Source organism: Helianthus annuus, chromosome 11, assembly GCF_002127325.2.
Source record: "Helianthus annuus cultivar XRQ/B chromosome 11, HanXRQr2.0-SUNRISE, whole genome shotgun sequence".
NCBI classification, from domain to species: domain Eukaryota; kingdom Viridiplantae; phylum Streptophyta; class Magnoliopsida; order Asterales; family Asteraceae; genus Helianthus; species Helianthus annuus.
Window position 1 is genome coordinate 156,617,575 of NC_035443.2, and position 16,912 is coordinate 156,634,486.

At 34.0% G+C, this 16,912-nt stretch overlaps 1 protein-coding gene across 1 annotated transcript; it reads left to right on the forward strand.

Moving 5' to 3' along the window:
- Positions 1-14,516: 14,516 nt before the first annotated feature.
- Positions 14,517-16,095, forward strand: LOC110888844. Its single transcript, XM_035980138.1, has 6 exons — positions 14,517-14,669; positions 14,761-15,028; positions 15,154-15,253; positions 15,353-15,480; positions 15,740-15,774; positions 15,973-16,095. The coding sequence occupies exons 1-6, from the start codon at positions 14,517-14,519 to the stop codon at positions 16,093-16,095; spliced, it is 807 nt and encodes a 268-aa protein (XP_035836031.1).
- The last annotated feature ends 817 nt before the right edge of the window (positions 16,096-16,912 follow it).

The following is a 16,912-nucleotide window of genomic DNA, read 5'->3' on the forward strand; positions in this document are numbered from 1 at the left end:
CCTCCTCCAAGGATGCCGGTTTCGTCACAACCTCAGGATGTTATCCCTACCCGGGGTGTTCAGGGATCTGCTCCCATTTTAGCTTCTAATGATGAAATTCTAACCTTGTTTGGAAGTGTGCAGGAACAAATGAGACAGCAGCAGGAAACTAACCAAATGCTGTTAAGAGAAATACAACTCTTAAAAGCTGGCTCGAGCAGATCCACCGAAGATATCATCACTCCTCTACAACCCAGAACTTTGAACTTTAGTTCTGCAGTTTACACTAAGGATAACAGGGGGAATATTGTGCCCAGCCTTCCTTAGAATCATACTCCTGAAATACCCTCCTCGGTCAGGATGTCAACCATGAGGAGCTCAGGATATGCTTCAGGATATGGGCAGAACCCTCAGACTGGTAACGTGTCTAATAATAATAATACTCTTGCCACTAACAGTGTTGGATCTTTGCAGGATACAGCTGTGACAACAGAATTATCTAGGGAGCTTCAGAAGCTAAAGGATATGATATCCAGTGTACCTGGGGTGGTTCAACGAAATCCTGAAGTATCCCAGGATAGCCACAGGATATCTCGGTTTGTGCATCCTATTTGTGATGCTAAAATCCCAAAAAGATTCCAAACTCCCAACATGAAGCTCTATGATGGAACCACGGATCCTGAGGAGCATATTGCCCAGTATAGGGAACGGATGGAAATCAATCCTGTCCCTCCAGATCTCAAGGAAGCATGCTTATGCAAGGGATTCGGTTCTACCATGACAGGATCAGCCTTAAAATGGCTATTAAATGTTCCTCCTCACTCAATTACTTCTTTTGCTCATTTGGTTAACTTATTTAACAGTCAATTTTCTTGCAGGCGGAGTTTTGAGAAATTAACCAGGGATCTTTACAGGATAACTCAAGGACCTCAGGAATTCTTGAGGGATTATGTGAACAAGTTCAGTCGAGAATCCTTGGACATCCCGCATCTTGATGTTGCAACGGCTGTGCAAGCTTTTAAGATGGGTTTACAAAAGGATTCTCAGTTTTATCAGGATCTTGTAACGAATCCCTGCAGGAATCTCGACGAAGCTCGTAACAGGGCTTTGAGATATATCGGTTTGGAAGATGACAAGCAGATGCAAGAGAGGATGAATTCTACCTCAACCTATGAATCAACCAACAGGAAATCAGAATCCTCTTATAAGCCATATCGCTCCAAGCCATATGGTAGAAATGATAATAAGAGAGTGAATGCTGTTGAAGACGAGGATCCTGAAGAATATCCTGAATTATCTGAATATTGTTTTTCTGTTAATATACCTGAACTAATGTATGCTATGCAGGGTTTGGGAGATAAAGCCAGGTGGCCTCGGAAGAATCAACAAAAAGCTGATTGGAAGGATAAATCCAAATGGTGTGCCTTCCATGAGGATTTCGGACATGTTACTGAGGATTGCATTGCCCTTAGGAAAGAAATAAGCTACCTACTAAGCAAAGGATATCTAAAGGACTTGCTGGGGAGAAAGAAAAATAAAGGGCAGGATCCCGAGAAGGATCCTGAACGAGCAGCATCACCCCCAGCAGATGCCAAGATAATTAACTTTATTTCAGGAGGATCCGACATTTGTGGGACTTCGTTTTCGGTGACTAACAGACATGCAAAGGAAGCCAAGAGTGAAAAGGGAGACAAACCAGTTAGGATGACTACCCTCACAACTGATAAAATGATCACTTTCGATAGTGATGACAGGGATACTGTTCAGGATCCTCACCATGATGCTTTGGTAATAACATTATATGTGGCTAACCATTTTGTACGCAGGATATTGGTTGATAATGGCAGCTCCGTGAACATAATCCAACTAGAGACTCTGAAGAGAATGAATGTATCTCCAATGGATATCACTTCAAAGTCCACCGTGCTTGTTGGGTTCAGTGGAGAGGCTAGGAATACAGTGGGAGAGATAAAGTTACCAGTATATGTTGAAGGAGTCAACTCAATACAACGTTTCTGTGTGATGGATTCTCTATCCTGCTATAACATCATACTGGGAAGACCATGGATTCACGACATGAAGGCTGTCCCATCAACATATCACCAATGCATCAAGATCCCTACCCCTTGGGGAGTTGTCAAAGTTGATAGTGATCAGCAGGAGGCGAAAGAATGTTACTCATCCTCGATGAAATCCTCGACCAGACCTGGTGCAGCATAGCAATTAAAGATGCGGGCCCAGGATATCGTGGAAGATCTGGAGCAGGATGTGAAGAAAATTATCCTGGATCAGGATAATCCTGATATCTCGGTGCTCGTAGGAACCAATATCCCTCAGGATTTTGAAGAGCAGTTAACTAACTTTTTGAAATGCAGGATGTCAACATTTGCGTGGAAGCATGAGGATATGACAGGTATATCCAAAGATATTATCACTCACAAGCTTGGAATTGACAGGTCGTTCAGGCCCGTTCAACAAAAGAGAAGAAAGTTTGCTCCTGAACGGAACATAATTATTCAAGAAGAGGTTGAAAGACTATTGAAATCCAAGATGATCAGAGAAGTCAAGTTTCCCAAATGGCTGGCAAATGTGGTAGTGGTTCAAAACAAGAATGGGAAATGGAGAGTTTGTGTAGATTACACAGAATTGAATAAGGCTTGTCCTAAAGACCCATTTCCTCTTCCTCACATCGACTCAATGGTGGATGCTACCGCTGGGCACGAGATGTTAACCTTCATGGATGCATCCTCATGATTTTAGCAAATTCAAATGGAACCTTCTGACCAGGAGGATACAACCTTCATGACACCAACAAGTATTTATTGTTATACGGCTATGCCTTTTGGTTTGAAAAATGCAAGTGCAACATACCAGAGATTGGTAAATATGATGTTTAAAGACAAGCTGGGGGACACCATGGAGGTATATATTGACGATATGGTGGTGAAATCTAAAAAGGCTGAGGATCACCTCCAGGATATCGAGGGAGCATTTGATATCTTGGATCAGTATAACATGAAGCTAAATCCTGCCAAGTGCCATTTCGGAGTGGGGGCAGGAAAGTTTTTAGGATACATGGTGACCAAAAGAGGGATAGAGGCAAGCCCGAAGCAGATTAAAGCTATCCTGGATATAAGATCACCCTCGAATATGAAGGATGTTCAACGGTTAACAGGCCGAGTAGCAGCATTGAACAGATTTATTTCAAGATCCTCGGAAAAATGTAAGAATTCTATGATATCCTCAGGAAGAATAAGAAGTTCGAATGGGGAGCAAAGCATGAAGCAGCCTTGCAGGATTTGAAGCGATATCTCTCTACTGCACCTCTATTGATGAAGCCTGAAAATGGTGAACCACTATCCCTATACCTCGCAGTATCAGAGAATGCTGTAAGTGACGTCCTTGTAAAGGATCATGAAGGTCAGCAATATCCTGTTTATTATGTTAGTAAAAGTCTGCTAGATGCTGAAACTAGATATTCTCATTTAGAAAAATTGATACTGGCATTAGTTATGGCATCAACGAAGCTTAGACATTACTTTGAAACACATAGGATTCATGTTAAAACTAATTATCCTATTAAAAATGTGCTTAGGAAATCAGAGATGTCCGGTAGGATGGCTAAGTGGTCAGTGAAGTTGAGTGCTTATGACTTAGTATATGAACCTAGAAATGCGATAAAGTCTCAGGCTTTAGCTGACTTTGTGGCTGATTTCAGTAGTGACATTCAGGATGAGGTAGACCTAGAAGTCCAACAATTAGGAGAATCTTCAGGATCCTGGACATTATATACTGATGGTGCATCTAATGTAAGAGGTGTAGGTTTAGGTATACTACTAAAATCGCTACAGGGGGACATAATACCCCAGGCTATTAGGTGTGAATTCCCTGCTACCAAAAATGAAGCAGAATATGAAGCTTTGATTGCAGGATTAGAATTGGCTAAGAATATGAGTATCAAGAATTTGCAAGTATATGTTGACTCCTTGTTAATTACTAATCATTTTAATGGATCCTATGCAGTCAAGGGTGAGAAATTAATCGAATACCTCGGTATTGTCAAAAAATTAGCAGGATATTTCGATATTTTTACACTTGAACAGATACCAAGGGAGGATAATGCTGAAGCAGATGCCTTAGCAAACTTAGGATCATCAGTCAGGATACCGGAGGGAACCCAAATACTGATACTTCATATCCTGTATCCTGCTATGGATCCCTTCAAAGCTCAGGATAAAGAGGTAACAAGCATCCAGGATTCTGGTCATGATCCTGAGAAGGATACTGGATCCTGGATGACTCCAATCATAAGATATCTCAAGGAAGGATACATTCCTGAAGACGAAAATCCTAAGGCATTTAGGATGAAGGTATCACGATTCACCATTATGAATAATATTTTGTATAAGAAATCTCTTGCAGGTCCATACCTAAGATGCTTGAAGGATCCTGAGGCCATGGAAGTGCTTCAGGATATACACGAAGGGGATTGTGGTAACCACACTGGGGGCAGGTCATTGTTCTCCAAAGTATTAAGGACAGGATATTATTGGCCAACGATGAGGAAGGATGCTGCAGAATATGCTCGAAGGTGTGATGCATGTCAAAGACATAGTAATATACTACATCAATCAGCTGAACCACTATATCCTGTAGCGTCCCCTTGGCCGTTCATGAAATGGGGGATGGATATAGTAGGGAAGTTACCAAAAGCTCCGGGAGGAAAAGTCTTTATGCTAGCAATGACGGATTATTTCTAAGTGGGTTGAAGCTGAAGCATTTGTCCAAGTTAGAGACCAAGAAGTAGTATCCTTCATAAAGAGGAATATCCTGACCAGGTTTGGAGTACCAGCTGAAATCATTTGTGATAATGGGTCCCAGTTTATAAGCAAGAGGACTACTGACTTTTGCAAGATTTGGGGAATCAAAATGATTACGTCTACTCCGGTGCATCCTCAAGCGAATGGACAAGCAGAATCCTCAAACAAGATAATTGTCAACAACTTGAAGAAAAGATTAGGGGCTAAGAAAGGAAGATGGGCAGAAGAATTACCCTTTGTTTTGTGGGCTGATAGAACGACGGTAAAAAATGCAACTGGTCAAACCCCGTTTTCCTTAGTATTTGGAGCAGAAGCAGTGATCCCGACAGAAATGGTGATACCCACAGCAAGATCCAACCTCCGGAATCCTGAGCAGAATACTGAAGTTTTATGCCAAGAGCTGGATACTATTGATGAGACAAGAAATGCAGCACGACTAACAATGGCGGCATATCAACAAAGGATATCCAGAACATACAACAGGAATGTAAGGATTAGAAGGTTCAAAGTTGGAGATTGGGTGTTAAGAAAAGCTTTTCAGAATACTACCAATCCTGCTGATGGAAAGTTGGCCCCGAAATGGGAAGGACCGTATGAGATTGAATCAGAATCAGGAAAAGGTGCATACCGACTCAAGGATATGGAGGGGGATATGCTGCCGAGATCTTGGAATGCTATACACCTTAAGCTTTATTTCAAGTGAGTTTAGAATTTAATTTCTAACTCAGGAGGGTATGAATTCTATCTCTTTTAATTGTGTTTGGTTTAATTTATTCTTTGAAACCCAATACTGACTTAAGCATCGAAGGGGTGTTAGCCAAGCTAACACCCACCTTAGTTTTGAAATGTTTTGCAGTATATGCTTCGGGATGTAGCTCCAGGATACACACTCAGGATGCTTCGGAAGATTAGAGGATTGGCCCTCTCTCTCACGTATAAGGTATCCTGATCCCTTCACAGGTTTAAAGGTATTCACCTTTCATCCGAATTGGGTTTAAACACCCCGCCTGGAGCGCAAGTTATTCGGGAATAGTTCAAGGTGGCGGGACCAGTCCATGTAAAAGTGGCTGACAATTTCGTTACTGTTGGCTATATCCTGAATCCTAAAGGTATATAAGGATTGATCACCCTCTCTCACGAAAGGGTATTTTCATACTCTCTAAGGTTTAAAGGTTTTCACCTTTCTAAGTCTTGGAGTTTATACACTCCCGCCTGTAGCGCATGAGAATTTGGGATTATCCCCAGGATATTAAGGATTTATCTCCAGTACATTCTTGGGTTTTACCCCTGTAACGCGAAAAATTGTCTATAATTGGAACTGATATCCAGAAGATTTCTAAGTACTTGAAGACATTGTACACAGGGGACATTCCTACTGAGGCAACGATGTAAAGCTCAAAGGATGAGGCTCGGACCTAATACACTATGTATCTCAAACAGGGAACATCTTGGTACAAGGAATTGCAAAGGGATTGAAGTTTGAGAATAGGATGATACCCTATTCCTGGTATGATCTTTCCTTTGTAAATGCTAATTTTTGACAACACTATGTTTGACAAAAGATTAAACATCCTGATTAGGATAACTTGTAGGAATATATCTTCAAAATATACATTTTCGAAATACTTTTCAAGATATTTGGTAAAGATATTTGAAGCTGGTACTGGTTTGAAACTTTGATCAAACAAGTATCATCAAAACAGGTTTTAAACTATGTTTTAATTTACTTTAAAGGTGATTGAATCACTGAGTATATTTTGCAAAACTAAGGTCTGTAATAAGAAAGACAGGAAATGATAGCAAAAAAATGAAAGATGAAATTATTGGAAATAAACGGTACTAGTTGATAACCAAAGGCTTCGTCCTGAAACCTAGGACCCATCCATCTTCGGCTATCAAATTGTTTTATTACGGAAATGAAAATTGTTCATAAAACATAAGATTGTTCAAACAAAAGGAAATGAGTTTTAGGGGGCAATGCCATTTGCGTTCGCGGTAATTTCAGCAGCACCCGTCTCAGGATCCGCCTCAACATCCCTCTCAGCATCGTTAGCTTTTTCAGCTATTTTGGAAGATCCTTCGGCAGTAGGTGTGGTAGAAATGCCATCGAGATTCTTTAACTTCGTTTCCCAGGCACCAACGTCCCAAGAAGGGCATTCAAAACCTAATGTTTTGGCTTCATGGGCCATCTTCAGCCTGGCCTGGAGAAGAGTAGTGACGACGGAACTCTTAAGGCTATCTCGGTAGCTGACCATATCCTGTTCATGTTGCGCGTGGGCAGCTTCAAGATCGGCTTGGGCTTCAAGAGTAGCTTTGTTGAGAGCAGTCTGGTGTTCTTGATTCATAGCCTTGAACTTCTCCTTGTAGTGACGAGATTTGGCGGCTGCAATCATGCCTTGATCGGAGATCGTGACTTCTGCTTCCTTCAACTTGGACTCAAGTGTCTTGTTAAGCTCGCAGGATTCTTGATGTAGGTGAACCAAGCGTTCGAGACCCTGCGAAAGTAAGAGCACATGTATTGATTTTGATAAATCTTTATAAATGATATAAGCTGCAGGATGTGGTTTGAGAATACTAACCTAGTTAAGAAAGGAAGTCATAAACCCGCTAGCTTCGATGAACCCGTGCTTTTCATAGGGAAAAGTGTCAGAGATGACGGGGGAATCGGGCTCTTTCCTTTTACGAGAACTGGAACTCCGGGGCTTGGTAGTTGACGAAGGTTTGGTGATGACAATGGCTTTGGAACCACTGGGTTTGGATGAGGCTGTGACCTTAGGATTGGGCTCCTTCTTGATCTGAACCTGGTCAGAATAGCTGTCCAACTCCTCGAGATCAAAGACTTCTGGGATCTTAGCCGATGCTGCATAAAGGAAAAAGTTTTACATTATTATTACTCTTCATTCTATTATACTAACTATTCTGAAAGTAGTCCATACCAGACATTTCAGATGACGAGTATTGACTGGAACTTGGGATGTGTGTGGTGAAACTCCTATCTATTGCAGGTAATCGATAAATAGTATTGATTCTTTTCTCTGATTCGGCGGTAGGGGGAGCTACTTCCTTGAAGTTTACTGCATAAGAATCAAAAATAAGGATATTAGCAAAGGTTAAAAATCTCAGGGTACATGAGAATATTTATGACCCTACCGGTGGTTAACCACTCCACCGGAAAGCTGGCACCCTCAGCAATGGAGTCTCGTATGACGAAAAAGAACTTGCGTTGCCATCCGTCCTCATTTTTAGTAGCTTTAAGAATAAGGGGTTTGTTGGAAGTCGAAAAAAGAAAAAATCGGCTAGAACCGTGAGACCGGAGGCGATAAGAGATTGGCAGGTCCTCGATGCAAAGGTCGGGACAGTGAAGGTTTTTGATTTGGTTAAGTACGATTAATACTCTCCAAATCATGGGCATGGTTTGAGCAAAAGAGATGCCGGTGGTCCGAAAGAATTGCATTATGAACTCGGGAAAGGGGTACGAAGACCCAGTGAAAAAGGGTATGCTGGAAAGCAAATCCAATCTTTGGAAGAAACATCCGATCGAATTGACCGATCGAATGGTCTAAAGACTGTGTTATCGGGAAAAGCACCGGAGGCTCTCAAAGCCGCAATGTCCGCATTATCAAAGGCACAGACTTCTTTCTCGGGATTTCTGAGAAGATTCTGTTGGGTAAAAGTCTCGGATGATTCACCGGTTTGGGAGTGAGTCCTGGTGGCCATGGCAGATGAAAGAAAAATTGATAAAAGATGAACAAGAAGAAGGGATTACCTGGAGACTCTTATTGAAGATATTTGCTTTCCAAACAAGAAGAGAGAACATATAGGGGCATTACGGATCTCCATCGAGTTAAAAGCGCGTTGGAGGTTATGATGTGATTTTGACCGTCGTCTAGGTTTAACTGCTTTAATTTATGAGATAAAATTTTTAAAATATATCCGTTGGATTAGTATACCAACAGATATATTTGGGGACAATTGTTATGGGTCATTTTCTGAGCGTACATATCTTGATCAATATCCTGCTTCTAATTGTTTATTTGTGACCAGGATACTGCACGGGGATATTGCTAACATCCTGGGCGGTATCCTGGGGTTGATTGAATTGACCAGTGCAGGTTAAACGCTGGGGTTTGTTAACGGTCAGATGGACTTCTTCTCCTTGAGACTCGGGCAAAACAGTTGGGAGAAAGACGTTGAAGCCGGAAGATGTGGATTACAACGTTCACATGTGGAATATTCGCCGGATCCCGGAATAATAGGATAGTTGGTTGTTTTCTTTTTACTATAAATAGATTGATCGGATCAGATTAAGGCACATACACCCATTCACACACTTCGCTCTCTAGTTTCTAGCAATCATTACACACGAACACTTGTACTCAAATCTCATTGTAACACTTAGTTGATCCGTATCATATCCTGCACTGTATCCTGAAGTTTGAAGCAATAAGAAGAACAAGGCAGCTGCGATTGTCAGCTCCTGAGGTTTTGTGCCAGCGATCTAGATTGATCAAGGGCTTTCCTCGTACATCACGTGTCAACCTTTACTTTTCTGCTCATTGTTTGATCACAGATATAGCTCTATATCTTGAGCCGTATCCTGAATATTGTTTTTCTAAACAACTTAACCAACATATTTTCAACACACTTTTTAGCACACTACCTCACTTAACTAATTTGATCACTTAATTGCTTCGGTAATTTTTGACCAAAACATGCAGTATATAAAAACAAAAATCTAACATACAGTTACAAATATAACATCTTCAATATGTATAATACAAAGTAATCGTTTACTCTAAGACATGAAATAAGTAAAATTCTTCAAAATAAGACATAAAAAACACAGTGGCCTATAATAAATGGATTTAAAAACATTACAAACAATTGTTTCTTAAAAATATAACTTCTTCTTCAATATCAACAACCAAATCAAAATCGACAAATCGATTGCAACATTTAATCAAAAGATAATAAACAAACTTCAACATCAGAATTTTTGAATCATACCTTTAACATGTCTATTATCATATATTGCATGTAATACATCAAAATAACACATATCGTTGAACTAATCACATAAACAAACAGCCGAATATGATAAATAGATCTACAAACATCAATAGAAAACAAAATCCACAATGGAAGAAGAGAACTTCAAAACTAACAGTGGATTGCAAGATTTAAGAAAAACAGTACAATAAAATTCAGAATTGAAGTTATTGAATCATACCTTTATGATCCGATTGCTTGAACAAGATGAAGATGATGTAACCGATGAAGAAGATGGAGGTTATTGGGAAGTGGGAGAAGATCGTTGAATATAGAGAAGACATATGATGTTAGAAGATTTTGTGCAAAAAATAATAAAACAATTATATATCATTCTTTATTTTCGGGTCGGTATAATACAACATGGATCCGCGAGAAATTTATATCCATGTGTATTATTAAAATGTTTTTACATGACATTATTAAAACATTTGTTTTTATGTATATTAGTTACATAATTGATTATTTAAAAAAATCAAATCATAAAAATACAATCAAGATTCCATTACTAAAAGAATTACCATATTTATTATCTAATTGCCCCAGTTTGATCTTCTATATAAATAAATCTATAAAGCATATGAAATTATTTGTTTAAATTTTTTTACATAATGGGTTATCTTCCTTTTGATGTTATACTTTTTCAAATTTTAATAAGGCTCAATAATAGATCTATTGATCGCTGCAGATGTGTATGTAGAGAATGGCGACATGGGCTATCATCATGGGAGTTTGTGTGGCGATACTATTATGAAAATTATCTGGCAATATAGTATTGTTGTGTTTTACTTATCTTTAATTTAAAATACTTTTTATCAAACATTCTTTTTATTAATTCTAAATTATTTATCTTTTATGAACGCAGGAAAAACTATTGGAGGATAGCCCGTCGTTGGATAATGTAGTTTATGAAGAACATTTTTCTCCTGAAATTAAATACAATTAGTATTTTCGAACAATTGAGTTACGGGTTGTTTGTTTAGAATAATAAGTCTTTCCTTTTTTTGAATAATAATTTTAGTGTTTATGTTTTTTGTTTTCAACACAAACATTTGTAATATACTTTCAACAAATCATTGAAAAAATAATTAGTCAACCCAGTTATACAATGAAGGTCAAACAACCTATTGAGCATAAGAATAAACGTGCACTATATTTACAAAGAAAAAAAAAACCCAACTAATTACATTATCCCATTAGTATTCTTTAAATATATGCATATATATTTAACGATAACATAAAAGTAAATTCCGACTATAAATTTTACTTAATCTAAAATATAAATTTCGATATTTAAATATATAAGGAAGTTATTAAATTTAAGTTAAAAATTATTGAGTATATAAAAATATTGAGTTATAGTTTGTTAATTATTATAATATAGGTTTTAAATTTATAAAAAATACTAAAAGTTACTTTCATGTCTTATAAAATCCATGGTTTATTACTTCAATTTTAAAGTTGATATTCTTGAATATAGAATTAATATGAATTTGATTTTCTTGGATTAATTCCAAAAACTAATTTTCGAACTTCCAAAACAATTTAAATATCACTTTAAATTAAACAACTTCCAAAATTAAAAGTTTATTATAATTATTTAAATATATGCATATACATGTTAGCGATATCATAAAATTAAATTCTGGCCGTAAATTTAGTTAATATAAAATGTAAATTTTGGTTTTTTTAAATATGTTATGACTATTAAATTTAACTTAGAATTTATTAAGTATATAAAAAGATTTAGTTACACTTTGTTAATTATTATAATATTCATTTTAAATTTCTAAAAATACTAAAAGATTCTTTCAATACTTTTAAAGTTTATAAATTAAGTGTATTAATTTTCGAGGCTTGGATTAATTCCAAAAACAGAATTGTCAAACTATTTCTAAAAAAATATATATATATATTTAATATAAAATTTAGAAATCCAAACATAAATACAATCTTCTTAGTATTTATTTTATATATATTTAGATTATATCCTAATATATCAATTTAAATGAAACAACTTCCTAAATTAAAACGTTAATATAAATACATGTTCAAAGTTGTTAGAAATTTATACATTAGAAGAGAAAAATCTTTATTTGAGATTGAATTTGAGAAGGTATGAGTTTATATTTTTTTTACTCTAATCTACAAGAACTCTATTAATTTATTAAAGCCAGTTTTTAGTTTCTTTTGTACATATAAAATTAACTTTTCGTTTATATTTTTGTAGATGTCAAGTGATGAATTTATCATAAAGACTCCTTTGAGAAATATATATGATCTTTGGCAAATTATGAAGGTTTGTATATATTTGTATAATGGCAAAAGTCGAATTTTTTTTCTTTAAATTAACGATTTTCATAAATTTAAATTTATACAGCCTCAATTTGTTATCATACTTGGTACTATTAAGGCTATAGATAAGCATTTTGGTTGGCACTATATGGAGTGTCCTAAATGTTTAATGGAGGCGGGTACAGATTTTATAGACTGCCCGAGTTTGGAGGAACATTTTTTTCATGTGTGCAAGAACCTTAATTGTGATGAAAGTGTTATATATCCAGTTCCAAGGTAATATAATCATTTTTTCTATTTTAATATTTATATGTTTTGTAAAACAATCAATTTTTATATATGTATGATTCTATTTAACTTAATTAGATTCAAAATAAAAGTTCAAGTGGAAGACAATAGTGATGATGTTCCACTAATATTATTTTATCCTCTGGTTGATGAAATCAACGAAAAGTTGTTCTCAAGTCGGCTGAACAATTGTTTCAAGAAAATACAACACCTGTATGTATAAATAATTTTTTCTTTGTCTATTTTTTTTCATTATATTTCTAAAAATTTCTTATTAATTTTATCATACAATATTTTGATTCATAGGTTGTTGAAAAAGTAATGTTTCCCGTGGATTTAAACAAGTTGATTGGAAAGATGTTTGCCTTTAAAATTGAGATAACAACTTATAATCTGACTAACTTTGATGAGATGTATTTTGTCTCGAACTTGACTGATGATGAGTCAATTATTAATGAGCTCAAAGAAAAGATGAAGATTACTGAGGTATTTTTTTTTCAATACATGATTCATATTAATACATTAATATTTACATTATATTTAATTCTATTATTATTTAATTCATTTTCACATTTGTTTTAGGTAAATGATAAAGAATTTATCAAAAAGAAAAGTCACATTCCAAGTGTGAAGGACGATGATGGTAACACCAGTTGTGATACCAATAAAATTAACAAACGTACATTGGATGACGTCTACATGTCTTCAACTTTAAGTAGTTTCAAGGCTTTGGAGAAAGTTAGCAAGAAATAAAATTAGCTCATATTTCTATTAATTTAAATCAGTTGTTATGATTTTTACGTTTTTAACAATGGTATTTTGGATTTTTAGTATGTTTGATGTGGTTATTTGATCGTTATATGTTTTTTTTTAATATCTTATTAATAATATAAAAGGTATTGTTAATTCAGATTTTATATCGGTTTACAAAACAACTATTAATTCAGATGTCAATATGAATTAAAAGATAATAACTTTTACATGAAAAATATCAATACACATGTAAACAAACTTAGGATACTGATGAAACAAAAAAAAAAACAAATTATTGTCAAAATGAAAGAAGATATTAACGACTTTTAGTGTGTTGTTTGTGTACATTTTATAATCGAAATCTAACTTCTTCTAACCTGGGATGTTCCCGGGTGATAGCCTAGTATAATGTATATAAATTGACTTTTTGATTGCATAAATTAGAAAGTATAAATATATTAAAGTTTAAACCATTAAATAATTAAATTTTTTTTGATATACAGTATAAATCATGATGTATATCAAATTGATTTTTTTATTTTAACGTTTCAGTTTTAAAATTTTAAAATATTTGTGGCTGTTTTTTTTTATATTTTAATAAAACATTGTTAAGGTTGTTTTATTTAAATTTGGAAAGTAAAAAACAGATTTTCAAACTTATATATGGAAGTTTTTTAAAAATCGTTGCTGACATATAATATTTTGTATTTAAACAATGATATTTCAAAACCATTACAATCATGCCATATTTAATTAATCAATTAAATTTAATAAAAAAACGAAATTAACTACAACCTATTACCAAAAAAACCAAACAACCGTTTCCTAAATTTTATGGCATGATTAAATTTTCTTTGTTTGTTCACAAACTTAAATTTTCAACCTTCTTACACTTTAAGTTTACCTTTTAAATATTAAATTTGATGTATGTTATGTGGTTATTTTTTGGGTGGTATTGCATTTTGTGTTGTTTTCATCCATTGATTTAGAGTGTAGATTTAGCATTTTTATTCAATAAATCTTATATATGTTTTTTGTCAATTTTTATTGTATCTGTAAGTTGTTTTAAATAATTGATTTTTCTTTCATTTTTTTAGGTATTGAATAAAAATGTTGCCTAATCTTTTTGAGATTTGTAGTTTTTTTAGAAATGTCAATCCATTTCTAAAAATACTAATTTGTTAATTCGATAACAATTTTTTATATTACTCAACTGATTTTTCTTCTTGACAAAAACAACTAAACGAAATTTGTATATATATATATATTCACTTAATTTATTCATTTTATTCACTTACAAATCATTTTCTAACTTCATTCATCTCTTAATCAATGGATGAAAACAGTGTTACTTTCTTAAACAATCTTGATTGGAGATCCAAGCTGTTTACCATCAAGGTCAATGTGTTAAGACTTTGGATTCGTGTGAATCCAAAGAGAGAAGTAAAAACCCTTGGTATTGAGATGGTGGTCATGGATGAGCAGGTATGTTTGAATGTCATTTGCTTTCTAAAATGTAGGTTAATTTTTATATTGTTGTTTATACTAACTACTTTTAATTTGTGTTTTTGATTAGGGGACCCGGATGCAGGCTACTGTTTGGAGCAAGTTTATGAAAAAACATGAAATTTTGCTTAATGAACATGAGCGTTGTTACATATATAAATCTCAACTTTCTGTCATTAAGTCAAATTTAAAACACTTAGAGAAGGAACATGCTATTAGCTTAAACTTTGATACATCGGTTAAAAAGTGTGAGAACTTTTATGGAAGTGTATATGGTATTCGGTTAGCATCGTTTGAGTCCATAAAAGCCGGTGAAGTCAATGTCAAGTATCGACTTGGTTTGTACTTCATAATATATAACAACTACATCATAAATTAAAAAATATATAAATATAGATTACATATGTTTTAATTTTTGTTTTTTGTGCTGATTACATTTGTTTTTAATTAATTTTTTTTTTAGATTTTATTGGCTATGTAGATGAGTGGTCTGAACCAGAAGTGACCAAAATGAAGATAAGAAAAGATAGCAAATACATGAACATGCAATTGCTGGATGAAGAGTCTGTTTATTAAATGCTAATTTAATTTCATTACAATTTAAGTATGATATATGTTTTTTACATGATAACCTTATATGTGTTTAATTTATATTTATGTAGGGGAATCAAGTTAAAGTGCACTTTATGGGATGAGTATTGCGATCAGATATTTGGTTACATTCAGAGTCATAAAGAAGAAGTTCATGTTGTTCTGCTTGTGCAGTTTGGTAGTTTCAACAAGTATAAAGGTATTCACTGTTTATAAACTTTGTGGATTTTATATAAATATTTATAAGATTTACGAAATTGAATATCTTAATCTCTTATCTGAATTTTTTTACACCGGGAAGATAATGCTATCTAATGCTTTCCAAATAACCAGGCTGTTTATCAATGCTGACATAGAGGAGATTCGGTCATTTAGAACAAAGTAAACAGTTTATAAAATAAATAGGAACTACTTATTGATGTTTTATAACATTTTTTTGCTTATATTATTTTAACCAGGTTTGTTGAGAAGATATGTAAAACAGCGTCTAATGGTCAGAAATCTATTGGTTGATCTGGAAACATCAGTCTTGCGGATGACTTTTTATTCAAGCATCCTTTTTCCAATTTCCTTGATATTACGCCGTTGGATAAGGTGTGTGTCTACTTTTTAAAAGTAGAAATAAATACATTAAACAAAATTGTTTATAATATTTATATTTGTAAATCTATTTACTTACATTTAATTTCAGCTATGTGAGCTCATAGTTCATGGTACGATGATGAGTGTGGATGATAAAGATGATTGGTACTACCTTGGTTGTGATGAGTGCAATCGGAAGGTGGAGACAACATTTGTCATTGAGGAAGATTGAGGAAGCTGAAGACGGTGCTGAGGAACCAAAGTGATTCATGGTTGAAGTATTTTTAACAAAAACAATTTATCTTTTTTCGAATATTGCTGCTTTGGTTTGGTTTGTGTGTTTGATTGGTTTGGATTGATTTGTGATGGTTGGATGGTTTGTTTTTTTTTTAAATACATGGTTAGTTGGTTTTTTTATCTGAAACATATGGTTTGTTGGTTTTAATTGTTGGTTTGGAATATTTCGTATTACCTATACTCTTTTAACTTTTATCTTTATCTTTGTTTTATTATTTTGCATCTATAAAATGTTTCCTAAAACATTTGTTTATTTTTTTGTAATTAGACATTTTTAAACTCTTAATATTTTTTAATATTTAACTTGCAAATAAAGATTTCAATATTCTAATTCTCTAATTTAATTTAATTTCTAAAATATTTATATAGATTTTAAAAGTATATTTTTCTAATCCCCATTAATTTATAAAATATAATTTTGTTTTTTTTGAAAACCCCTCAACTCTTTTAAGATTTAGTAAACACTTAAATTGGTATGATTTTCTTTCCTTTTTAAAGTTTTATAATCGAAAACTTATATTTTTTAACAAAAAAATCGGGGCCTTTTCAAAAATGATATAATAATATTAATAATATCAACTTGTGCCTAATTGAACAAACCAAAAAAACCGAATTCAAATTCAAATATTGTAATTCTATTTTAAATGTTAATGTAGATTCGTTTTATGTAAATTGTTTCCATTTTTATGTAATAAATGATGTTTTATCTTACTAAATCTTCTAAAAATAACAATTTACAAAATATTAATAAA

Bases quoted from the DNA above. Each gene is read 5' to 3' on its own strand.
- LOC110888844 (XM_035980138.1), top strand. From the start codon at position 14,517: ATGGATGAAAACAGTGTTACTTTCTTAAACAATCTTGATTGGAGATCC. The intron at 15,254-15,352 runs GTCTGTTTATTA...ATATTTATGTAG, and splicing joins ATGCAATTGCTGGATGAAGA to GGGAATCAAGTTAAAGTGCA. The intron at 15,481-15,739 runs GTATTCACTGTT...TATTTTAACCAG, and splicing joins TAGTTTCAACAAGTATAAAG to GTTTGTTGAGAAGATATGTA.